The sequence below is a fragment of the Lipophrys pholis genome, assembly GCF_963383615.2.
Source record: "Lipophrys pholis genome assembly, chromosome: 2".
Classification (NCBI taxonomy): Eukaryota; Metazoa; Chordata; class Actinopteri; order Blenniiformes; family Blenniidae; genus Lipophrys; species Lipophrys pholis.
Genome location: NC_137636.1, coordinates 39534660 through 39562248, shown reverse-complemented (window position 1 = coordinate 39562248; position 27589 = coordinate 39534660). Strand labels below are relative to the sequence as shown.

General features: G+C 46.6%; 1 protein-coding gene across 1 annotated transcript in view; it reads left to right on the top strand.

Annotated features, from left to right (window-relative positions):
• The window catches only part of zdhhc1 (zDHHC palmitoyltransferase 1), a 42914-nt gene extending 15670 nt beyond the window's left edge, over nucleotides 1-27244 (top strand). Inside the window, exons 3-11 of the mRNA XM_080489453.1 lie at nucleotides 10059-10234; nucleotides 10420-10521; nucleotides 12348-12472; nucleotides 12634-12789; nucleotides 16000-16115; nucleotides 24452-24531; nucleotides 25762-25870; nucleotides 26018-26090; nucleotides 26162-27244. Of these exons, the coding sequence (XP_080345579.1) occupies nucleotides 10059-10234; nucleotides 10420-10521; nucleotides 12348-12472; nucleotides 12634-12789; nucleotides 16000-16115; nucleotides 24452-24531; nucleotides 25762-25870; nucleotides 26018-26090; nucleotides 26162-26673 (1449 nt within the window). The 3' untranslated portion in view covers nucleotides 26674-27244. The remainder of the gene's footprint in view (nucleotides 1-10058; nucleotides 10235-10419; nucleotides 10522-12347; nucleotides 12473-12633; nucleotides 12790-15999; nucleotides 16116-24451; nucleotides 24532-25761; nucleotides 25871-26017; nucleotides 26091-26161) is intronic.
• Nucleotides 27245-27589: the final 345 nt, after the last annotated feature.

Below are 27589 nucleotides of genomic sequence, written 5' to 3'. Positions count from 1 at the left end.
TGTGTGTGTGTTGACTTCGTGTGGAGTGTGTGTGTTGACTTCGTGTGGAGTGTGTGTGTTGACTTCGTGTGGAGTGTGTGTGTGTTGACTTCGTGTGGACTGTGTGTGTGTTGTCTTCGTGTGGAGTGTGTGTGTGTTGACTTCGTGTGGAGTGTGTGTGTTGACTTCGTGTGGAGTGTGTGTGTGTTGACTTCGTGTGGAGTGTGTGTGTTGACTTCCTGAGGTGTGTGTGTGTGTTGACTTCGTGTGGAGTGTGTGTGTTGACTTCCTGTGGTGTGTGTGTGTTGACTTGGTGTGGAGTGTGTGTGTGTTGACTTCGTGTGACAGTCAATGAAGCCAAACAACCCGTGATGGAGGCAAAGGGAGAGGTGTAGTTCAGAGCAGGTGGAGGTCAGAGTGCAGATATCTTCCATAACTTGGTGGAGAGGGGCAGGACCAGAACACATGAAATATAGTTTCAGGGAGTTCTTCACAGAAAGAACAATTTATATCCATGTCTTTTTTGATTCTTTGCAAGAAAGCAGGTGATGGGTAAATTCTGTGGTTTATTTTGAAGGATCCTTCTTTTACTTTCTTATTGATCATATATGGAGCTGCAGATTCCAAATCCTTTTCCAGTGGAGGTCACTGATACAGTTGTTCCAGTCAGATTCCACATCTGGAACTGAGACAACATCTTTTTGAAACAACGAGCGTATCCAGTGATGATGATGATGATGATGATGATGATGATGATGATGATGATTATTAATATTATTGTTACTGTTGTTATTATTATTATCATTATTATTATTATTATTATTATTATTATTATTATTATTATTATTATAATAATAATAATAATAATTATTATTGTTGTTGTTATTATAATTATTGTTGTTGTTATTATGGGCTGCTGAGAACCAGATCTGACTAGTTTCTAGCTGAGTTGGATGGAAGGGTAAGATTGTTGGGTTTTATCCTGCAGTACTTTTATATAACATAGTTACTCCAGCAGGGAGAGCATTTATAATAATATAGTATTCATTAGTAGGAATGGTAATACTATATTTTAAAGTAAATTCTGGATACAACATTAATGATCCTTCTGAGTTCATTTCTCTTTATATGTATATATCTGTATTTTTCTCCTCCTGCATTAGTCACAGAACACACCTTGCTGCTTTGGCCTCAATATGTTGAGGTAGTAGTGAAACATTTCTGTGCTCAGAGTCGTTTCAGTGAATCCTCGCTTTGTCATCTTGGAGCTTCTCAAGAACTTTGAGCTGAAGCCGATCAAGCTGCTCTGGACGTTCCTCCTTTCCCTCCATGACGACACGGGTCCTGCAGAATGGGCTTTGTTCCCTTCTTTCTTTGCTGCTTCCATCCTGGGCCACAGCCGGTTCCGTATGGCTTCATCAGCAGCAGCCAGGTCTTCAGAGAACCTCAGCTGCTTATTTTTCAGGTACTCCCTTGTTCCTGCCGTCCTCCTCAGAAGGTCTCTGGTAGATCTGTCGTCCTGGGCTTGTTTGTTGTTCCCTGGTATCTGTCCAGGCCATGAACAATACCCATGTCCTCCATAATCTTCTGCTGAGATTGCGGCACCACAGCACAGCAGATGTTGGGAACTTTGGCCTGGATGTCTTCTGGCTGACCATCAGGGACACCATGAAGTCTGAGGGTCCATCTCCGTCCATATCTTTCACAGTCATTGAGCCGACGTTGCAGTTCTGTTATGTGTTGCTCATTTCTTTCACTGATGGTTTTCACCTCTGGAATATCCCTTTTTAGCCACTCAACTTCTGTAAATGCTCATTGTGTTCCTGGTAATCCTGGTAATCCTGGTAATCCTGCCAATCCTGCCCTGCAGCTCATCTGCTCGCTGATTGGTTGCAGTTACAATATTGTTCTGTAGTTCTTCTAATGATATCTCTGCTTTTTGTTTTTTATCTCTTGGCTTGACCGGTGTATCAGGGGCAGAATCTGGCAGAGGGAGAAAGTCCACAGAGTCATCTTGGTTCCCTGCTCCAGCTTCACAGAGAGCATAATCATGGTTCGTGTTAGCAGCAGCTGCAGCAGCAGCAGCTGCAGTGACAGAAGCAGCAGCAGCTGCAGTGACAGAAGCAGTGACAGAAGCAGCAGCAGCAGCAGCTGCAGTGACAGAAGCAGCAGCAGCAGCAGTGACAGAAGCAGCAGCAGCTGCAGTGACAGAAGCAGTGACAGAGGCAGTGACAGAAGCAGCAGCAGCAGCAGTGACAGAAGCAGTGACAGAAGCAGCAGCAGCAGCAGTGACAGAAGCAGTGACAGAAGCAGCAGCAGCAGCAGTGACAGAAGCAGCAGCAGCTGCAGTGACAGAAGCAGTGACAGAGGCAGTGACAGAAGCAGCAGCAGTGACAGAAGCAGCAGCAGCTGCAGTGACAGAAGCAGTGACAGAGGCAGTGACAGAAGCAGCAGCAGTGACAGAAGCAGCTGCAGTGACAGAAGCAGTGACAGAGGCAGTGACAGAAGCAGCAGCAGCAGCAGTGACAGAAGCAGCAGCAGTGACAGAAGCAGCAGCAGTGACAGAAGCAGCAGCAGTGACAGAAGCAGCAGCAGTGACAGAAGCAGTGACAGAAGCAGTGACAGAAGCAGTGACAGAAGCAGCAGCAGCTGCAGCAGCAGCAGTGACAGAAGCAGCAGCAGTGACAGAAGCAGCAGCAGCTGCAGTGACAGAAGCAGCAGCAGCAGCGGCTGGAGAGCTTGCTGGTGTCTTTTGATGATCTTGATGCGCCCCCTTCTCGGAGGACAAGGTGTTTCTTGTCTCTGTGCTTCATCCTCCCTGGTGTGTTTCACCAGCTGTTCCTTTATGCGAGCAGAGGATGAGGCTCCACACGGAAGTGAATTGTTTATACGCTCTGGTTGGCAAAAAAGGAAAAAAGAAATGTGAAAAAAGATTTACAGACGCTGGGAAGCGTCCCCTCTGTTAGTAGGCCTTTTAGTACATCAAAAATGGCCTCCACATAATGCTCAGCTACATAAACCCACGCCCACCTCGGCCGCCATCTTGCCTCATTCCCGAGTGAGTTGGCTCCCTGTGGAGTGAGTTGACTTCCTGAGGTGTTCATTTATTTATTTATTTTTAATTTAATATAAAGTAATGCAAACTCTGATAGAGGACTATTAACAACCAAACACTAGGGGGCATCAAAGGCTCACAAAACAGCAATAGCATATATATATATATATATATATATATATATATATATATATATGAAATACAAAAACAATTCCTCAGACAAGGAGCAAAGACATTAAAATAACGACAGTGTAGAAATGTGGTGGCTGGTGATCTATGCAGTTTTCCAGTCTTTCAAAGTTATCAGGGAGCTGTACTACATTTTAAATTCATTCATAAAACAAGGGAAAGAAGGTGTATTTCCCCTCCATTTACAGATAGCTATAGCTCGTGGCATATAGGCCACCACCTAACCCCAACCCCTCCAGATCCTCTAACCCCCCATGTCCCCTCCCTCCGGCTCCTCCTCCTCCCTGTCCTGCTGCTGCTCTTCTCCCTCCAGACCCCCCCCCCCCCCCCCCCCGTCTTCTCCTCTCCATCCTCAATCCCTCCTCATGCTCATCCTCCTCCTTCTGCTCTCTCTTCTCCTGCTTCTCCTCCTGCCTCTTTCCTCCTTCCTGAGTAGTGTGTGTGTGTGTGTGTGTGTGTGTGTGTGTGTGTGTGTGTGTGTGTGTGTGTGTGTGTGTGTGTGTGTGTGTGTGTGTGTGTGTGTGTGTGTGTGTGTGTGTGTGTGTGTGTGTGTGTGTGTGTGTGTGTGTGTGTGTGTGTGTGTGTGTGTGTGTGTGTGTGTGTGTGTGTGTGTGTGTGTGTGTGTGTGTGTGTGTCTGTGTCTGTGTCCTTCCAACTCCCCCGTCTCAGCAGGGGGCCTGCAGCACTGTGACACTGATCCCAGCTGATACGCACCTCCTGAACAAGTCATTGTGCTTCGAGAACCACGATATTGATGAGAACAGATGTTCCCAGTCAACAGAAGAAGTTCATGGACTCCTAGTCCAATTCCCGAGTCTTCAGAGTGCTCCGTCTCTCCTCAATGACAGGTTAGAAATGTCTCAACTTTTGAGTTTGGAGAGAAAAAGTCTCCTGAATTTAGATTGGAGTGTTTGGGAGAAAATCAGGCTTTTTTAGAGAGAACCCTTTAAATAATTTGATGACATTGAGGAAGAAGTGTGGCCATGAAGACGAGAAGAAGACAGATTGTTTTTGGAAGTCGACAGCCTGTCACCCTCTAAGTCAGTGGTTCTCAAACTTTGTTTTTCATCCCCCACTTTGGACAAGGGGGGGGTTTCAAGCCCCACCTGCCCCCATCGCCCCAACAGAACGCTAATGCCAAGCTTAACATTTTCAAATTTATTGAACATCAAGTAACATCATGTGGTATACATTCAGACTCAATAACATCAAATAACATCAAGTTCAATAATAAATCAAATAAAAGTGCCACTTTGCAATCTTTGCAAAAAAAAGGAGGAGCTATGCATTTGGCAAGACAGGGCAAGTGAACATGAGTTTTACAGTACTCCAGCATTAGTGGCTGCAATGAGCCTGTTTTGCACTGCACAGCTTTTCAAATCGGGGTTGCAGGCTTGACACTGCCACTCTTAAGTCATGCTCAATGTTCAGCTGAGACCTGTACTTCGTTTTGAGTGAAGCAACAGCTGAAAAACCGATCTCACACAGATAAGATGTGGCAAAGGGGAGAAGAATGCACACAGCTCTCTGCCCGATGAGTGGATACTCCCTCTCCACTCCAAACAGGAATTGAGAAAGAGTCTGAGTGGTGAACCTCAGCCTCAGGGTGGAGTCAGATGTCAGTCCAATAAACTGGTCCTCCTCAGCAGACATGAAATCAGCAGGTGCTGCAGATAAGATATAAATTAATAGGCTTACTTTATTTTTCATTGCATAATAAATACAAATAAATCTGTTTGACAACAATCCATTCCAGTTAGTAAGTAGCATACAACACAGATAAAATGCATGTATAATATGAGTATAATATTCAATAAAATGTCAGAATACCAACCTGCTGCATTGAATGGATCCATCACCCAGTTGTACTGAGCACTGTTGATAGGGAAGTATTTGTGAAACATTTCTCTCAGGGAGGAGATGTGTTGCTTGATGCAGGGGATCACTGTGGTTTCAGCAACCTCACCCAGGTTCTCAAAGGCATCAATATTTTGTTGGTCGAGGCGCCTGCCCCATCCCTCGAGCTTTCGGGAGAACGCAGTGATTTTGTCTGCCAGTTGGGGTATGTGCTTATCCTTGCCTTGGAGCTGAAGATTTAACTCATTCAGCTTGCCAAACATATCGCTGAGGTAGGCCAGCTTCAACAGAAATTGTTCATCACTGAACTTGCTTGCAGCCTCATGCATGCGCTCCTCCTCCAAAAAGACGCGCGTCAGCACTTTGCCCCTGGAGAGCCACCTTGCTTCGCTGTATGATCAGCTCCCATTTCCTCACACAGTGCAGAGAACAGTCGCACTTTCTGTGGTCGGGTTCTGATCAAATGTACCGCGCTCACAACATCTGTTCAAACCTCATTGAGTTTGGGGCTGAGCTGCCTTGACGCGAGTGCTTCCCTGTGACACAGTGTGTCCAATGCGCATTAGGCGCAACCCTCTTTATGAGCGCCCGCAGCCCGTTCCGGGACCCTGCCATGGTCTGTGCGCCATCAGAACAAAAGCCCACACAGTTTTCCCATTTAAGGTTATGTTCTTTGAAGAAACTGTCCATTATCTTGAACAGCTCATCAGCAGTGGCTCTATTTTTTATGTATTTGCAAAACAGTAAATCGTCGCACAGTGACTCGCCATTCACAAAGCGAACGTATGCGATGAGCAGGCAGCCTTTACTGTTGTCAGTAGCTTCGTCCACTTGTAAAGCAAAACGACTTTCTTTTAATTTGTCGACAAGTTGTTCCACAAGATCACTTGCAATGTCGCATATACGTCTCGCAACTGTGTCGTTTGACAGGGGGACAGCTTTTAATGTTGCTGCGCTTGTCTCGTCAAGCATGACCGACACCATGTCTATTGCAGCGGGGAGAATGAGCTGCTCAGCAATTGTGTGTGGTTTTTTGCATTGTGCAATTCTGTATGCAACTCTATATGAAGGCATGAGAGCGTTACTGTTGACTGATGCAGCTTTTACCATGCGCTTCTCCTGTTGACGGTACTCTGACAGTCTTCTTTGAAAGAAATCAAGTGGCTTATTGACGTGATTGGGTGTGTGGTCTCCAGGTGTCTCCTGCTAGCGGTTTTAGACACAGAACACACAGGGGTCTCTCCTCTGCCCCCACCACCGCTGCCGTGAATCCAAGAGCAAGATACCCTTCATCAGATTTCCTTTTCGGTTGATTAGACCGCTCAGATTGTTGTTTCTCTGCAGGCGCTGGCTCTGGCTTGACGGCCTTTGAGGTGCGTGTCACAAATTGATCCATATTGTGTGATTGTGGTCCACACACTAGCCTGCTACCCATCCGCGCGAAAGTTTGTTCCGCTTAGCCCCGCCCCCATTAGTTACTGTTGCTGTGACTGTCAAACTTTCGCTCCTACCTAGAAATTAAGAGCCTACAGGAAAAATAAGTAATTTACATTTATTTATATAGCGGTTTTCACAGACAGAATCACAAAGTGATTTACAGTGTGTAGAGAAAATGAAAGCATAGTAAAAAAAAAAATCTAAGAATATTATAAAAAAAAAGGGAAAGTTCCTCGCGCCCCACCTGTCATGTCTCCATTCCCCACCAGTGGGGCGCGCCCCACACTTTGAGAAACGCTGCTCTAAGTTAACCCCCCCTTACTGCAACTCACCACATACACACCCATCTAAAACTCCAAAAACGGCTGAGAACTTTATCCAACTTAAAGGCTCACACAATGACATTTTTCTTTGATATGAAAAAGATGTTTTCACATCTGAATAGAGGACCGACGCGGCAACGTTTAAAAATGAAAAATAAGTCTCTGTCTGAAAGTATGGCGACAGCAGCTGGCATTGAAAAGTGTAGATGGCGCCAGAGAGCACATTTTGGCACTCTGGGGGTAAAACTTGGGCTTGAGGAGGCGGGATTCGGCATTAGGACCTTTGACGGCTAATAAAAACAGAACCGCTCGACAACAGAAAATGATATTGGGGATTATTGAGGAGAGTCTCCTCTGTCATTTAATAGGTTTCTGAAGTCGATAGATATTCACGCTCAGAGCAGCTAGCGTTTCCAAATGTTATTTTGAACAACTTCCTGTTGGATTTAGGTCAGGGGTACCAGTGCGTGATTTGTAGGGCTCGATGAGACGAACAATTGAGTTTTGGTTTGATCTCTCTACGACATTGCTATGGGCCGTGGTGGCCGTTTTGGTTTTTCTAGGTGGCGCTAGAGAGTCATTTTGGCACTCTGGGGGTTCATTCTTACATTTCCTGAATTCTTTCATCAGTCTTGATGAGCGTGCCAAATTTAATCAACATTTGAGTGTGTTTAGTGGGTCAAATGTGGCCTTTCTACCCGGTCCCTAAAGAAACATAGGAAGAACTAAAGGGTCCCGGTCTCCAGGCCTGGCCTTGGCCTTTCTACCCGGTCCCTAAAGAAACAGAGGAAGAACTAAAGGGTCCCGGTCTCCAGGCCTGGCCTTGGCCTTTCTACCCGGTCCCTAAAGAAACATAGGAAGAACTAAAGGGTCCCGGTCTCCAGGCCTGGCCTTGGCCTTTCTACCCGGTCCCTAAAGAAACATAGGAAGAACTAAAGGGTCCCGGTCTCCAGGCCTGGCCTTGGCCTTTCTACCCGGTCCCTAAAGAAACATAGGAAGAACTAAAGGGTCCCGGTCTCCAGGCCTGGCCTTGGCCTTTCTACCCGGTCCCTAAAGAAACATAGGAAGAACTAAAGGGTCCCGGTCTCCAGGCCTGGCCTTGGCCTTTCTACCCGGTCCCTAAAGAAACAGAGGAAGAACTAAAGGGTCCCGGTCTCCAGGCCTGGCCTTGGCCTTTCTACCCGGTCCCTAAAGAAACAGAGGAAGAACTAAAGGGTCCCGGTCTCCAGGCATGGCCTTGGCCTTTCTACCCGGTCCCTAAAGAAACAGAGGAAGAACTAAAGGGTCCCGGTCTCCAGGCCTGGCCTTGGCCTTTCTACCCGGTCCCTAAAGAAACAGAGGAAGAACTAAAGGGTCCCGGTCTCCAGGCCTGGCCTTGGCCTTTCTACCCGGTCCCTAAAGAAACAGAGGAAGAACTAAAGGGTCCCGGTCTCCAGGCCTGGCCTTGGCCTTTCTACCCGGTCCCTAAAGAAACAGAGGAAGAACTAAAGGGTCCCGGTCTCCAGGCCTGGCCTTGGCCTTTCTACCCGGTCCCTAAAGAAACAGAGGAAGAACTAAAGGGTCCCGGTCTCCAGGCATGGCCTTGGCCTTTCTACCCGGTCCCTAAAGAAACAGAGGAAGAACTAAAGGGTCCCGGTCTCCAGGCCTGGCCTTGGCCTTTCTACCCGGTCCCTAAAGAAACAGAGGAAGAACTAAAGGGTCCCGGTCTCCAGGCCTGGCCTTGGCCTTTCTACCCGGTCCCTAAAGAAACAGAGGAAGAACTAAAGGGTCCCGGTCTCCAGGCCTGGCCTTGGCCTTTCTACCCGGTCCCTAAAGAAACAGAGGAAGAACTAAAGGGTCCCGGTCTCCAGGCCTGGCCTTGGCCTTTCTACCCGGTCCCTAAAGAAACATAGGAAGAACTAAAGGGTCCCGGTCTCCAGGCCTGGCCTTGGCCTTTCTACCCGGTCCCTAAAGAAACATAGGAAGAACTAAAGGGTCCCGGTCTCCAGGCCTGGCCTTGGCCTTTCTACCCGGTCCCTAAAGAAACATAGGAAGAACTAAAGGGTCCCGGTCTCCAGGCCTGGCCTTGGCCTTTCTACCCGGTCCCTAAAGAAACAGAGGAAGAACTAAAGGGTCCCGGTCTCCAGGCCTGGCCTTGGCCTTTCTACCCGGTCCCTAAAGAAACAGAGGAAGAACTAAAGGGTCCCGGTCTCCAGGCATGGCCTTGGCCTTTCTACCCGGTCCCTAAAGAAACAGAGGAAGAACTAAAGGGTCCCGGTCTCCAGGCCTGGCCTTGGCCTTTCTACCCGGTCCCTAAAGAAACAGAGGAAGAACTAAAGGGTCCCGGTCTCCAGGCCTGGCCTTGGCCTTTCTACCCGGTCCCTAAAGAAACAGAGGAAGAACTAAAGGGTCCCGGTCTCCAGGCCTGGCCTTGGCCTTTCTACCCGGTCCCTAAAGAAACAGAGGAAGAACTAAAGGGTCCCGGTCTCCAGGCCTGGCCTTGGCCTTTCTACCCGGTCCCTAAAGAAACAGAGGAAGAACTAAAGGGTCCCGGTCTCCAGGCCTGGCCTTGGCCTTTCTACCCGGTCCCTAAAGAAACAGAGGAAGAACTAAAGGGTCCCGGTCTCCAGGCCTGGCCTTGGCCTTTCTACCCGGTCCCTAAAGAAACAGAGGAAGAACTAAAGGGTCCCGGTCTCCAGGCCTGGCCTTGGCCTTTCTACCCGGTCCCTAAATAGTCTCAACCTCATGGTTACAAAAAAACACAAGGGTCAACATCAAATTCAAACCTTCTTTCAAGAAATATCCCCACAGGGTGTAAATCACTAATGATTTAGAAACCAGTCTCCTTGACTTTTGGAGAAATTCTCCTTTTAACTAATAAGGACTGAGCTTTAATTCTCATTGAATGATTCTGAACCGCAGCCTTTCTTTGTAGTGGTGGTTCATTACTTGTCTCAACCCTCATTGATAATCTTATTTGCTTATTTGGTAGTGAAATTCTTACTTGAGAATACAGAAGTGAATTTTGGATCCACTGACTCAATATGGAATTGCACTACAAACCTTTTTCAATATTTTACCATCACAGTTTATGTCATGTTTGTCTGGTAATTAAAACAAAGACCATTGTCACCCATAAATCCTTCACAAATATTCTATTTTTATCAAACCGACCGGTTTGAATAAAGCTTTCCTACCAGATCAAGTTGTGTTGTTGGACTTCCTGAGCAGAGTGTCAGTGTACGGGCGTCCTGTTCCTGGGACACCTGTGTGTCCATGTCCTGGCGGTCTCCGTGGACCCGGCCGACCACAACGTCCGCAGGAAGGCAGAGCGAGGACCGCTGCCGGCCTTCGACCGCTCCAAACATGCCCACGTCATCGAGAACTGCCACTGCTACCTGTGCCAGGTGGACGTGTGAGTGTCTGCACCTGCAGGTTCTGAATCTCTGGGTCTGGGTCTGGGTCTGGGTCTGGGTCCAGTTCCAAGTCCAGGTCCGGGTCCGGGTGTGAGTCTGACTTTGAGTCTTGGTCTGGATCCGGGTCCTGGTCCTGGTCCTGGTCCTGGTCCGGGTCTGGGTCTGAAGCTGTGTCTCTCCTCAGAGGGTCCAAGTCCAAACACTGCAGCTCGTGTAACAAATGTGTCGCCAACTTTGATCATCACTGCCGCTGGTTGAACAACTGTGTGGGGAGCAGGAACTACAAGTGAGTGCTCCTCCTCGCTGCTCCTCCTCTCTGCTCCTCCTCTCTGCTCCTCTCCTCCTCACTGCTCTCTCCTCCTCACTGCTCCTCTGCTCCTCTCCTCCTCACTGCTCTCTCCTCCTCACTATTCCTCTCCTCCTCGCTGCTCCTCGCTGCTCCTCTGGTCCTCTCCTCCTCTCTGCTCCTCTCCTCCTCACTGCTCCTCTCCTCCTCACTGCTCTCTCCTCCTCACTATTCCTCTCCTCCTCGCTGCTCCTCTGCTCCTCTCCTCCTCACTGCTCTCTCCTCCTCACTGCTCCTCTGCTCCTCTCCTCCTCATTGCTCTCTCCTCCTCACTATTCCTCTCCTCCTCGCTGCTCCTCTGCTCCTCTCCTCCTCACTGCTCTCTCCTCCTCACTGCTCCTCTGCTCCTCTCCTCCTCATTGCTCTCTCCTCCTCACTATTCCTCTCCTCCTCGCTGCTCCTCGCTGCTCCTCGCTGCTCCTCTGCTCCTCTCCTCCTCATTGCTCTCTCCTCCTCACTATTCCTCTCCTCCTCGCTGCTCCTCGCTGCTCCTCTGCTCCTCTCCTCCTCATTGCTCTCTCCTCCTCACTATTCCTCTCCTCCTCGCTGCTCCTCGCTGCTCCTCTGCTCCTCTCCTCCTCACTGCTCTCTCCTCCTCACTGCTCCTCTGCTCCTCTCCTCCTCATTGCTCTCTCCTCCTCACTATTCCTCTCCTCCTCGCTGCTCCTCGCTGCTCCTCGCTGCTCCTCTGCTCCTCTCCTCCTCATTGCTCTCTCCTCCTCACTATTCCTCTCCTCCTCGCTGCTCCTCGCTGCTCCTCTGCTCCTCTCCTCCTCATTGCTCTCTCCTCCTCACTATTCCTCTCCTCCTCGCTGCTCCTCGCTGCTCCTCGCTGCTCCTCTGCTCCTCTCCTCCTCATTGCTCTCTCCTCCTCACTATTCCTCTCCTCCTCGCTGCTCCTCACTGCTCCTCTGCTCCCCTCCTCCTCTCCTTCTCACTGCTCCTCTGCTCCTCTCCTCCTAACTGCTCTCCTCCTCACTGCTCCTCTCCTCCTCTCTCCTCCTCACTGCTCCTCTCCTCCTAACTGCTCTCCTGCTCCTCTCCTCCTCACTGCTCCTCTCCTCCTAACTGCTCCTCAGCTCCTCACTGCTCCTCTCCTTCTCACGGCTTCTCTGCTCCTCTCCTCCTCACTGCTCCTTTCCTTCTCACGGCTTCTCTGCTCCTCTCCTTCTCACGGCTCCTCTGCTCCTCTCCTCCTCACTGCTCTCTTCTTCTCACTACTCCTCACTGCTCTCTGCTCCTCACTGCTCTCTCCTCCTCACTGCTCCTCAGCTCCTCACTGCTCGACTGCTCCTCTACACTCCTCCTCACTGCTCTCTCCTTCTCACTGCTCCTCACTGCTCTCTCCTCCTCCCTGCTCCTCTCCTCCTCACTGCTCTCTCCTCCTTACTGCTCCTCTCCTCCTCACTGCTCTCTCCTCCTTACTGCTCCTCTCCTCCTCACTGCTCCTCACTGCTTTCTCCTCCTTACCTCCTCACTGCTCCTCTCCTCTCCTCCTCACTGCTCCTCACTGCTTTCTCCTCCTTACCTCCTCACTGCTCCTCTCCTCTCCTCCTCACTGCTCCTCACTGCTTTCTCCTCCTCACTGCTTTCTCCTCCTCACTGCTCCTCTCCTCCTCACTGCTCCTCTCCTCCTCTCCTCTCTTCCTCACTGCTTTCTCCTCCTCAATGCTCCTCTCCTCCTCACCTCCTCACTGCTCCTCCTCACTGCTCTTTCCTCCTCACTGCTCCTCTTTCGGTGTACTCTGATTACTCCTGCCTACCAGGTTATTCCTGCACAGCGTAGTCTCGGCTCTTTTGGGGGTCTTCCTGGTTCTGGTTCTGGCCTCTTACGTGTTCATCGAGTTCTTCATCGACCCGAACAACCTGAGAACGGACCAGCACTTCCAGAGTGAGGACACACACACACACACACACACACACACACACACACACACACACACACACACACACACACACACACACACACACACACAGAGAGACAGAGGTGTGTGAGGTCCTCCTGTCCTGTCCTCATGACCTCCTGTCCTCCACCTCTGTGTGTGTCCACAGTGAGGAACGACTCGGGGGTGTGGTTTGTCTTCCTGCCGGTGGCGCCTCTCCGGTCAGCTGCTGCCGTCATTCCTGGTCTGGCTGCCGTCACCATGGCTCTGGCTCTGCTGTCCTCAGTGCTGCTCTGCCACCTGCTCTGCTTCCACATCTACCTCAGTGAGAACGACCTCATGACCTCCTGTCCTCATGACCTCTTTCCTCATGACCCCCTGACCTCCTGTCCTCATGACCTCCTTTCCTCATGACCCCCTGTCCTCATGACCTCATGTCCTCATGACCTCATTTCCTCATGACCCCATGTCCTCATGACCTAATGTCTTCATGACCTCCTGTCCTCATGACCTCCTTTCCTCATGACCCCATGTCCTCATGACCTACTGTCTTCATGACCTCCTGTCCTCATGACCTCCTTTCCTCATGACCTCCTGTCTTCATGACCTCCTGTCTTCGTGATCCCCTGTCCTCATGATCCCATGTCCTCATGACCTCCTGTCCTCATGACCTCATGACCTCCTGTCTTCATCACCCCCTGTCCTCATGACCTCCAGTCCTTATGACCCCCTGTCGTCAAGATCCCCTGTCCTCATGAACCCCTGTCCTCATGACCTCTAGTCCTCATGACCCCCTGTCCTCATGACCTCCTGTCTTTGTGACCTCCAGTCCTCATGACCCCCTGTCCTCATGACCTCTAGTCCTCATGACCCCCTGTCTTCATGACCTCCTGTCTTCGTGACCTCCAGTCCTCATGGTACAGGATACTCATGACCTCCTGTCCTCATGACCTCTTGTCCTCATTACCTCCTGTCCTCATGACCTCCAGTCCTCCTGTCCTCATGATATCCTGCCCTCATGACCTCCAATCCTCATGACATCCTGTCCTCATGACATCCTGTCCTCATGACATCCCGTCCTCATGACCTCAAGTCCTCATGACCTCCAGTCCTCATGACATTCTGTCCTCATGACCTTCTGTCCTCGTGACCTCCAGTCCCCCTGTCCTAATGACATTCTGTCCTCATGACCTCAAGTCCTCATGACCCACTGTCCTTGTGACCTCATGACCTCCTGTCTTCATGACCTCCTGTCTTCATGACCCCCTGTCCTCATGACCTCTAGTCCTCATGACCCCCTGTCCTCATGACCTCCTGTCTTCGTGACCTCCAGTCCTCATGACCCCCTGTCCTCATGACCTCTAGTCCTCATGACCCCCTGTCCTCATGACCTCCTGTCTTCGTGACCTCCAGTCCTCATGACCTCCTGTACTCATGACCTCCTGTCCTCATGACCTCTTGTCCTCATTACCACCTGTCCTCATGACCTCCAGTCCTCCAGTCCTCATGACATTCTGTCCTCATGACCTCCAGTCCTCATGACTTCCTATCCTCATAACCTACTGTCCTCGTGACCTCCAGTCCCCCTGTCCTAATGACATTCTGTCCTCATGACCTATAATCCTCATGACCTCCTGCCCTCATGACCTCCAGTCCTTATGTCCTCATGACCTCATGTCCTCATAACCTCCAGTCCTCATGACCTCATATCCTCATGACCCCATGTCCTCATGACCCCATGTCCTCATGTCCTCATGACCCCATGTCCTCATGACCTCATGTCCTCATGACCTCATGTCATCATGTCCTCATGACATTCTATCCTCATGACCTCCGGTCCTCATGACCTCCGGTCCTCATGACCTCTGGTCCTCATGACCATAGATATAAAACACTAGATGCCGCATGGCGCCTGTTGACGCGATGTGCCTCACCGTCCGCCATCTTGGGGAGGTCTCCCGCCTGTGCTAAACGTAAAGATCCCAGGCTAGAACATCCACAAAAACATTCGTAGCTCGCTTGCTAGTCCACGTGTCAACACAAATAATAGCTCATTTTAAAGCTGAGGAAAAGCTCTATCCCGTGGAAACCTCATGGAGGAATTATTTGGAGGGGGGGTGGAGTCTTAAAAAATCAGAAGACTAATAAATCTTGGAAAAATAAACTAATTTAATTTTAATTAAAATTACTTCATCCGGTGAGTGTCAAATGACGCATCCAAGGTACCTGTAAACAAAGGGGATTCCTAGCAACCAAATTTTATTTAATTTTGTGGATAAATAAAATTTGGACTTCAAGGAAAAATTTGCCAATCATTTCTTCTTTTTTCTTTTCTAAAAGTGACCAATATTACATAACGACTTACTTTTGTTACATTGAGATACTTGCAAAACAGCCTGTGTCAAGAAATTATACAAGCAATGACATTTATTACTTAGAACTACATACATTCAATGCAATTACATGTTAAATAGCAGGAAAATCAGTTCAGGCAGACATACTGCTTGTTTGCTTGCTTTCTTACTTTATGATAATCAGTCTAGTGGCAAGTTTCGTAACAAAAGAGTTTCTCCTGGGTGGGGTGTTGGCCCTCAGCAGGATAGTCGGTTGGTGGGGCTGCCACCTCACAGCGTACCGACACACTGGGGTCTTTGTTTGTCTGGAACCTACCCTGGAGACCAGCCCGCCTTGGGTGACCCTACCAGGAGCAAGCTCCCGACGGTATCGCTCTCCAGGGTATCTGGAAAGCGCAAACCCCCTCACCACGTCAAGGCCCAGAAAGAGAGACCGCACGTGCCAGCCCAGCGCATCCCGCCTGGCTGCGCAACCTCGCACCCGCTGGTTCGGCCATGTCCTCCGCCTTCCTCCGGACCATTCGACGAGAGCCATTCTCCAGTTTGACCCAAGGGCCGCAGGTTAGAGACGACCACGAGGCAAACCCCCACCCGATGGCTCGACTTCATTACGGGCGACCTCCAACAACATGGAGTTGCTGTGGAGAATGCAGAGCAGCTGGCACAAGACCGTCAGCTCTGGAAAGAACTGGTTCATCTGGTTGGCTCAATGCACAGGGACGAGACTAGTCCATGAGATTCCACGGGATAGAGCTTTTCCTCAGCTTTAAAATGAGCTATTATTTGTGTTGACAAGCGAGCTACGGATGTTTTTGTGGATGTTCTAGCCTGGGATCTTAATGTTTAGCACAGGCGGGAGACCTCCCCAAGATGGCGGACGGTGAAACACGCCACAGGCGGCGCCGTGAGGCATCTAGTGTTTTATATCTATTCTCATCGCATCCTGTCCTCATGACCTCCTGTCCTCATGACCTCCTGTTCTCATGACCTCACATCCTCATTAATGGTCCCCCATAAATAAACTGTGTGTGTGTGTGTGTGTGTGTGTGTGTGTGTGTGTGTGTGTGTGTGTGTGTGTGTGTGTGTGTGTGTGTGTGTGTGTGTGTGTGTGTGTGTGTGTGTGTGTGTGTGTGTGTGTGTGTGTGTGTGTGTGTGTGTGTGTGTGTGTGTGTGTCCTGCAGTGTGGAACAGACTCAGTACCTATGAGTACATTGTTCGGCAGCGCCACCGTCTGGACAGTCGAGACTCCAGAAAAGCAGGATCAGAGAAAGAGACTGTGGCTCCGCCGGCGCTGCAGGTAACTAATGACTGATTGAATGACTGACGGTATGACTAACTGTATGACTGACTGACTGACTGTATGACTGACTGACTGACTGTATGACTGACTGAATGACTGACTGTATGACTAACTGAATGACTGACTGTATGACTGACTGTATGACTAACTGTATGACTGACTGACTGAATGACTGACTGTATGACTGACTGAATGATTGACTGAATGACTGACTGTATGACTGACTGTATGACTAACTGTATGACTGACTGACTGAATGACTGACTGTATGACTAACTGAATGACTGACTGTATGACTAACTGTATGACTGACTGAATGACTGACTGTATGACTGATTGAATGACTGACTGTATGACTGACTGACTGTATGACTGATTGAATGACTGACTGTATGACTAACTGTATGACTGACTGAATGACTGACTGTATGACTGATTGAATGACTGACTGAATGACTGACTGTATGACTAACTGTATGACTGACTGAATGACTGACTGAATGACTGACTGTATGACTGACTGACTGACTGACTGTATGACTGACTGTATGACTAACTGTATGACTGACTGAATGACTGACTGTATGACTGATTGAATGACTGACTGAATGATTGACTGAATGACTGACTGTATGACTGATTGAATGACTGGTTGAATGACTGACTGACTGAATGACTGACTGTATGACTAATTGAATGACTGACTGTATGACTAACTGAATGACTGACTGAATGACTGACTGTATGACTGACTGTATGACTGATTGTATGACTAACTGAATGACTGACTGTATGACTGACTGAATGACTGATTGAATGACTCATTGAATGACTGACTGTATGACTGATTGTATGACTGACTGAATGACTGACTGAATGACTGACTGTATGACTAACTGTATGACTGACTGAATGACTGACTGAATGACTAACTGAATGACTGACTGAATGACTGACTGTATGACTGACTGTATGACTGACTGAATGACTGACTGAATGACTGACTGTATGACTGATTGAATGACTGACTGTATGACTGATTGAATGACTGACTGAATGACTGACTGTATGACTAACTGAATGACTGATTGAATGACTGACTGTATGACTGACTGAATGACTGACTGTATGACTGATTGAATGACTGATTGTATGACTGATTGAATGACTGAATGAATGACTGACTGTATGACTGACTGTGTGACTAATTGAATGACTGACTGAATGACTGACTGTATGACTGACTGTGTGACTAATTGAATGACTGACTGAATGACTGATTGTATGACTAACTGAATGACTGACTGTATGACTGACTGTGTGACTAATTGAATGACTGACTGAATGACTGATTGTATGACTAACTGAATGACTGACTGTATGACTGATTGAATGACTGGTTGAATGACTGACTGAATGACTGACTGTATGACTGACTGTATGACTAATTGAATGACTGACTGAATGACTGACTGAATGACTGACTGTATGACTAACTGTATGACTGACTGAATGACTGACTGTATGACTAACTGTATGACTAATTGAATGACTAACTGTATGACTGACTGTATGACTAACTGAATGACTAACTGAATGACTGACTGTATGACTAACTGTATGACTAATTGAATGACTAACTGAATGACTGACTATGACTAACTGAATGACTGACTGTATGACTGACTGTATGACTGACTGTATGACTGACTGTATGACTGACTGAATGACTAATTGAATGACTAACTGAATGACTGACTGTATGACTAACTGAATGACTGACTGTATGACTGACTGAATGACTGACTGTATGACTGATTGTATGACTAACTGAATGACTGACTGTATGACTGACTGAATGACTCATTGAATGACTGACTGTATGACTGATTGTATGACTGACTGTATGACTGACTGAATGACTGACTGTATGACTGACTGTATGACTGACTGTATGACTGACTGTATGACTGACTGAATGACTGACTGTATGACTGACTGTATGACTAATTGAATGACTGACTGTATGACTGACTGTGTGACTAATTGAATGACTGACTGAATGACTGACTGTATGACTGATTGAATGACTGACTGTATGACTGATTGTATGACTGACTGAATGACTGACTGTATGACTGACTGTATGACTAACTGTATGACTAATTGAATGACTAACTGAATGACTGACTGTATGACTAACTGAATGACTAACTGAATGACTGACTGTATGACTAACTGTATGACTAATTGAATGACTAACTGAATGACTGACTGTATGACTAACTGAATGACTGACTGTATGACTGACTGAATGACTGATTGTATGACTAACTGAATGACTGACTGTATGACTGATTGAATGACTGATTGAATGACTGACTGAATGACTCATTGAATGACTGACTGTATGACTGACTGAATGACTGACTGTATGACTGACTGTATGACTGACTGTATGACTGACTGTATGACTAACTGAATGACTGACTGTATGACTGACTGAATGACTGACTGTATGACTAACTGTATGACTGACTGAATGACTGACTGTATGACTGACTGAATGACTGACTGAATGACTGACTGTATGACTGGCTGAATGACTGACTATGACTAACTGAATGACTGACTGAATGACTGACTGTATGACTGGCTGTATGACTAACTGAATGACTGACTGTATGACTGACTGTATGACTAACTGAATGACTGACTGTATGACTAACCGAATGACTGACTGTATGACTGGCTGTATGACTAACTGAATGACTGACTGTATGACTGACTGAATGACTGACTGTATGACTAACTGAATGACTGACTGAATGACTGATTGAATGACTGACTGTATGACTGATTGAATGACTGATTGTATGACTGATTGAATGACTGACTGAATGACTGACTGTATGACTGACTGTGTGACTAATTGAATGACTGACTGAATGACTGATTGTATGACTAACTGAATGACTGACTGAATGACTGATTGAATGACTGACTGTATGACTGATTGAATGACTGATTGTATGACTGATTGAATGACTGACTGTATGACTGACTGTGTGATTAATTGAATGACTGACTGAATGACTGATTGTATGACTAACTGAATGACTGACTGAATGACTGATTGAATGACTGACTGTATGACTGATTGAATGACTGATTGTATGACTGATTGAATGACTGACTGAATGACTGACTGTATGACTGACTGTATGACTAACTGTATGACTAATTGAATGACTAACTGAATGACTGACTGTATGACTGATTGTATGACTAACTGAATGACTGACTGTATGACTGACTGTATGACTAACTGAATGACTGACTGTATGACTGATTGTATGACTAACTGAATGACTGACTGTATGACTGACTGTATGACTAACTGAATGACTGACTGTATGACTGACTGAATGACTCATTGAATGACTGACTGTATGACTGATTGTATGACTGACTGAATGACTGACTGTATGACTAACTATGACTAATTGAATGACTAACTGAATGACTGACTGTATGACTAACTGAATGACTGACTGTATGACTGACTGAATGACTGACTGTATGACTGATTGTATGACTAACTGAATGACTGACTGTATGACTGATTGAATGACTGATTGAATGACTGACTGAATGACTCATTGAATGACTGACTGTATGACTGATTGTATGACTGACTGAATGACTGACTGTATGACTGACTGTATGACTGACTGTATGACTGACTGTATGACTGACTGAATGACTGACTGTATGACTAACTGAATGACTGACTGAATGACTGACTGTATGACTGACTGTATGACTGACTGTATGACTGATTGAATGACTGACTGAATGATTGACTGTATGACTGACTGTATGACTGACTGTGTGACTAATTGAATGACTGACTGTATGACTGACTGTGTGACTAATTGAATGACTGACTGAATGACTGACTGTATGACTGATTGTGTGACTAACTGAATGACTGACTGTATGACTGACTGTATGACTAACTGAATGACTGACTGTATGACTGGCTGTATGACTAACTGAATGACTGACTGTATGACTGAATGAATGACTGACTGTATGACTAACTGAATGACTGACTGAATGACTGATTGAATGACTGACTGTATGACTGATTGAATGACTGATTGTATGACTGATTGAATGACTGACTGAATGACTGACTGTATGACTGACTGTGTGACTAACTGAATGACTGACTGTATGACTGACTGTATGACTGATTGAATGACTGACTGTATGACTAACTCTATAACTGACTGTATGACTGATTGTATGACTAACTGAATGACTGACTGTATGACTGACTGAATGACTGACTGTATGACTGATTGTATGACTAACTGAATGACTGACTGTATGACTGATTGAATGACTGATTGAATGACTGACTGAATGACTCATTGAATGACTGACTGTATGACTGATTGTATGACTGACTGAATGACTGACTGTATGACTGACTGTATGACTGACTGTATGACTGACTGTATGACTGACTGAATGACTGACTGTATGACTAACTGAATGACTGACTGAATGACTGACTGTATGACTGACTGTATGACTGACTGTATGACTGATTGAATGACTGACTGTATGACTAACTGAATGACTGACTGTATGACTGACTGAATGACTGATTGAATGACTCATTGAATGACTGACTGTATGACTGATTGTATGACTGACTGAATGACTGACTGAATGACTGACTGTATGACTAACTGTATGACTGACTGAATGACTGACTGAATGACTAACTGAATGACTGACTGAATGACTGACTGTATGACTGACTGTATGACTGACTGAATGACTGACTGAATGACTGACTGTATGACTGATTGAATGACTGACTGTATGACTGATTGAATGACTGACTGAATGACTGACTGTATGACTAACTGAATGACTGATTGAATGACTGACTGTATGACTGACTGAATGACTGACTGTATGACTGATTGAATGACTGATTGTATGACTGATTGAATGACTGAATGAATGACTGACTGTATGACTGACTGTGTGACTAATTGAATGACTGACTGAATGACTGACTGTATGACTGACTGTGTGACTAATTGAATGACTGACTGAATGACTGATTGTATGACTAACTGAATGACTGACTGTATGACTGACTGTGTGACTAATTGAATGACTGACTGAATGACTGATTGTATGACTAACTGAATGACTGACTGTATGACTGATTGAATGACTGGTTGAATGACTGACTGAATGACTGACTGTATGACTGACTGTATGACTAATTGAATGACTGACTGAATGACTGACTGAATGACTGACTGTATGACTAACTGTATGACTGACTGAATGACTGACTGTATGACTAACTGTATGACTAATTGAATGACTAACTGTATGACTGACTGTATGACTAACTGAATGACTAACTGAATGACTGACTGTATGACTAACTGTATGACTAATTGAATGACTAACTGAATGACTGACTATGACTAACTGAATGACTGACTGTATGACTGACTGTATGACTGACTGTATGACTGACTGTATGACTGACTGAATGACTAATTGAATGACTAACTGAATGACTGACTGTATGACTAACTGAATGACTGACTGTATGACTGACTGAATGACTGACTGTATGACTGATTGTATGACTAACTGAATGACTGACTGTATGACTGACTGAATGACTCATTGAATGACTGACTGTATGACTGATTGTATGACTGACTGTATGACTGACTGAATGACTGACTGTATGACTGACTGTATGACTGACTGTATGACTGACTGTATGACTGACTGAATGACTGACTGTATGACTGACTGTATGACTAATTGAATGACTGACTGTATGACTGACTGTGTGACTAATTGAATGACTGACTGAATGACTGACTGTATGACTGATTGAATGACTGACTGTATGACTGATTGTATGACTGACTGAATGACTGACTGTATGACTGACTGTATGACTAACTGTATGACTAATTGAATGACTAACTGAATGACTGACTGTATGACTAACTGAATGACTAACTGAATGACTGACTGTATGACTAACTGTATGACTAATTGAATGACTAACTGAATGACTGACTGTATGACTAACTGAATGACTGACTGTATGACTGACTGAATGACTGATTGTATGACTAACTGAATGACTGACTGTATGACTGATTGAATGACTGATTGAATGACTGACTGAATGACTCATTGAATGACTGACTGTATGACTGACTGAATGACTGACTGTATGACTGACTGTATGACTGACTGTATGACTGACTGTATGACTAACTGAATGACTGACTGTATGACTGACTGAATGACTGACTGTATGACTAACTGTATGACTGACTGAATGACTGACTGTATGACTGACTGAATGACTGACTGAATGACTGACTGTATGACTGGCTGAATGACTGACTATGACTAACTGAATGACTGACTGAATGACTGACTGTATGACTGGCTGTATGACTAACTGAATGACTGACTGTATGACTGACTGTATGACTAACTGAATGACTGACTGTATGACTAACCGAATGACTGACTGTATGACTGGCTGTATGACTAACTGAATGACTGACTGTATGACTGACTGAATGACTGACTGTATGACTAACTGAATGACTGACTGAATGACTGATTGAATGACTGACTGTATGACTGATTGAATGACTGATTGTATGACTGATTGAATGACTGACTGAATGACTGACTGTATGACTGACTGTGTGACTAATTGAATGACTGACTGAATGACTGATTGTATGACTAACTGAATGACTGACTGAATGACTGATTGAATGACTGACTGTATGACTGATTGAATGACTGATTGTATGACTGATTTAATGACTGACTGTATGACTGACTGTGTGATTAATTGAATGACTGACTGAATGACTGATTGTATGACTAACTGAATGACTGACTGAATGACTGATTGAATGACTGACTGTATGACTGATTGAATGACTGATTGTATGACTGATTGAATGACTGACTGAATGACTGACTGTATGACTGACTGTATGACTAACTGTATGACTAATTGAATGACTAACTGAATGACTGACTGTATGACTGATTGTATGACTAACTGAATGACTGACTGTATGACTGACTGTATGACTAACTGAATGACTGACTGTATGACTGATTGTATGACTAACTGAATGACTGACTGTATGACTGACTGTATGACTAACTGAATGACTGACTGTATGACTGACTGAATGACTCATTGAATGACTGACTGTATGACTGATTGTATGACTGACTGAATGACTGACTGTATGACTAACTATGACTAATTGAATGACTAACTGAATGACTGACTGTATGACTAACTGAATGACTGACTGTATGACTGACTGAATGACTGACTGTATGACTGATTGTATGACTAACTGAATGACTGACTGTATGACTGATTGAATGACTGATTGAATGACTGACTGAATGACTCATTGAATGACTGACTGTATGACTGATTGTATGACTGACTGAATGACTGACTGTATGACTGACTGTATGACTGACTGTATGACTGACTGTATGACTGACTGAATGACTGACTGTATGACTAACTGAATGACTGACTGAATGACTGACTGTATGACTGACTGTATGACTGACTGTATGACTGATTGAATGACTGACTGAATGATTGACTGTATGACTGACTGTATGACTGACTGTGTGACTAATTGAATGACTGACTGTATGACTGACTGTGTGACTAATTGAATGACTGACTGAATGACTGACTGTATGACTGATTGTGTGACTAACTGAATGACTGACTGTATGACTGACTGTATGACTAACTGAATGACTGACTGTATGACTGGCTGTATGACTAACTGAATGACTGACTGTATGACTGAATGAATGACTGACTGTATGACTAACTGAATGACTGACTGAATGACTGATTGAATGACTGACTGTATGACTGATTGAATGACTGATTGTATGACTGATTGAATGACTGACTGAATGACTGACTGTATGACTGACTGTGTGACTAACTGAATGACTGACTGTATGACTGACTGTATGACTGATTGAATGACTGACTGTATGACTAACTCTATAACTGACTGTATGACTGATTGTATGACTAACTGAATGACTGACTGTATGACTAACTGAATGACTGACTGTATGACTGATTGTATGACTAACTGAATGACTGACTGTATGACTAATTGAATGACTGACTGTATGACTGATCAGCTGACTCTGGTCTTCATGTTCCTCCTCAGAACTTCGACTCCTCCGGGACTCTGGGATTCACCAACACTCAGCTGGATGTGGAGGCGGAGCCTGTGAGGGCGGAGCCAGGGTGACACACACACACACACACACACACACACACACACACACACACACACACACACACACACACACACACACACACACACACACACACACACACACACACACACACACACACACACACACACACGGAGAAGTGTAGGTACTTGGGGTCCATTCTGGTACCAGATGTTTCTGTGGACTATCTCAGACACCATAGACCTTGCTTTAATCAGACACCCTGTTACACGGACTCTGGTTCAATTCTGCACAGCCTGAACCTCGATCTGATCCACTATGGTAGACCCTGACCTCTATGGTCTTAGGACCTGAACTACTATGGTAGACCCAGACCTCTATGGTCCTAGGACCTGATCCACTATGGTAGACCCTGACCTCTATGGTCCTAGGACCTGATCCAGTATGGTAGACCCTGACCTCTACTGTCCTAGGACCTGATCCACTATGGTAGACCCAGACCTCTATGGTCCTAGGACCTGATCCACTATGGTAGACCCTAACCTCTATGGTCCTAGGACCTGATCCACCATGGTAGACCCTGACCTCTATGGTCCTAGGACCTGATCCACCATGGTAGACCCTGACCTCTACTGTTCTAGGACCTGATCCACCATGGTAGACCCTGACCTCTACTGTTCTAGGACCTGATCCACCATGTCAGTCACCATGGTAACAGACTCTGTGAACAGAACCTGCTGGCTGGCAGGTTTTGTAGAAGAAACCTTAAGTTTCTACTGGCTCCTCCCACCTGAAGCTCCCAGAAATAATTTGAGGAGACGTGCGTCATGAGACAGTCTTCCCAGATGAGATCTTTCATTTATTTGTACTGTATTGATTCTCCATGGAGGAAACTGCTTCCTCACTCACCCTGTGCCTCACATCACAGCACATTTTAAACACAACATCACGTTGTTTTGCAAAATGGTAGTTTTCTTCCTAATATTGGTAAAGCAACAGTGTGTAGAGTGGAGAGAGAATCACCCTCAGGTGGGGGTGGGGGTGGAGGCGGAGGGGGTTAAAGAGAATATATTGATGCGTTAGTGGTCATACTGGGGGGTTGAGGTCCATTCAGAGCAGAAGTGATGACAGTCCGTCCTCTTACTGCACTTTATGGTAACGATCCTATTGTGTGTGTGTGTGTGTGTGTGTGTGTGTGTGTGTGTGTGTGTGTGTGTGTGTGTGTGTGTGTGTGTGTGTGTGTGTGTGTGTGTGTGTGTGTGTGTGTGTGTGTGTGTAGGTTCCTGGCTAACGGCAGAGTGTCAAGCGTTTCTAATCCTGTCGTGGAGGAAGCGGAAGCGCCAGCCACTTTTTCTACTGCAATGGCACACCCAAATAGGAACACACAGGTCAACACACACACACACACACACACACACACACACACACACACACACACACACACACACACACACACACACACACACACACACACACACACACACACACACACACACACACAGAGTCCCATGGTGTGTTTACCTGTTTTGACACAGAAGAAGAAGAAGGTGAGAAGGATTCCTGTTGAGGTGATTGGAGAGCAGGCCCCGCCCCCAGCCCCGCCCCCAGGTATGTGCACCCCTCTCCGCCCACCTGGCTTCTCTGAGGTGCTGACCTCTGACCTCATGCTCTGTTTGCAGATCTCAGCAATGTGGGCCAGAGGCTCCCGTTCCCAGCATTCTCCCTGAGGGCCCCCGTCCAGGCTGCTGCCCCCCCTGCAGAGTACCACTCAGACTCTGCTGAGTCTCTGGAGGAGATCCCCGTGGCTCTGGCCAAGCTGGGCTCCACTTCACAACGAGTCCTCTCAGCTTTTCCCCGGAGGCCCTCCTCCCTCCGGAGGCCCCCCCCACCCCGGAGGCCCTCCTCCCTCCGGAGGCCTCCCCCCCCCCGGGGGCCCTCCTCCCCCCAGCCTAGAACTAAAAGGAAGCTGACGTCGTCCCGTCTCAATAAGAACAGTGTGGAGCTGCGGTTTGAACTGGCCCCGCAGTCCCCCACGGTTTTTGTGACCCGGGCCAGCGGGGGCGCTGCTGAGTCCCAGGAGGAGGTCCTCATCCAGGGCCAGAGGCTGGCGGGATCCAGGCCCGGACCCGGTTCCAGGCCAGGATCTCAGGCCTCCCTGAGTTCAGGTGCAGCGTTGTGGACTGAGCGCTGACTTTTTATATGCTGGCTGCTGTCAGAGCCGGGCTGTTGGTTACCATGGTAACAGAGGCTCTGTGTTACCTGTACAGGCCTGGAGCCAGGGCCCCCCCTCAGACCGCCATAACCTTGGTACCTTGGTACCAGCTCAGGGCCATTTGGTACTGACCCCCCAGCGGCTCGGGGCCATTTGTCTCAGGGGCCAGAAGACCCCAGATTGTAGAAAGGCAGGGCTTAAGGTTCCACTGCTCAGTTCAACATGAGGAGGAAGTTCTGTGTCCCGACACTGAAACAAGATGTTTCTACTTTCACCTTGAACCCAAACCTTCTGTACACCTGGAAACTTCTCATCAAACCTTCATGTTTTCAAGCACTTCATTTAAAGTAAAGTCACTTTAGAGTAGAAAAGGGTCTCAGAGAAGATTCTGGTCTTCAAAGCCCCCCCACCCCCCCCCTCGGGTTACCAGGTTCACTCACTCACACAAGACCAGGAAACCAGATTTGTGTTTCACGATGTTCATTAAAGTCCAGGAGCCCAGAGACCAGACCACCAGACTACTCTATTCTATTCATAAAGCATCAACTACAACACACTTTTTCTCTGAGATTTTAAAAGAAAAACCCAACAAATCCACATGAACAAGCAGAGCGACTGTGGAATGGAAAAACCAGACCCAGAGGTGGAGGCTTTCTGCTGGCCAGTTGGTGAGAGGATAGAGGAGAGGAAAGGATAGATTGGGGGAGGGTTACAGACCCTGGTTTGGGTAGGGGGGGGGGGGTAGAGAGAGAGGTAGGGAGATGTAGAGAAGGAGGTAGAGAGAGAGAGATGTAGAGAGGTAAAGAGGGAGGTAGAGAGAGAGAGATGTAGAGAGGGAGGTAGAGAGAGATGTAGAGAGGTAAAGAGGGAGGTAGAGAGAGGTAGAGGGAGGTAC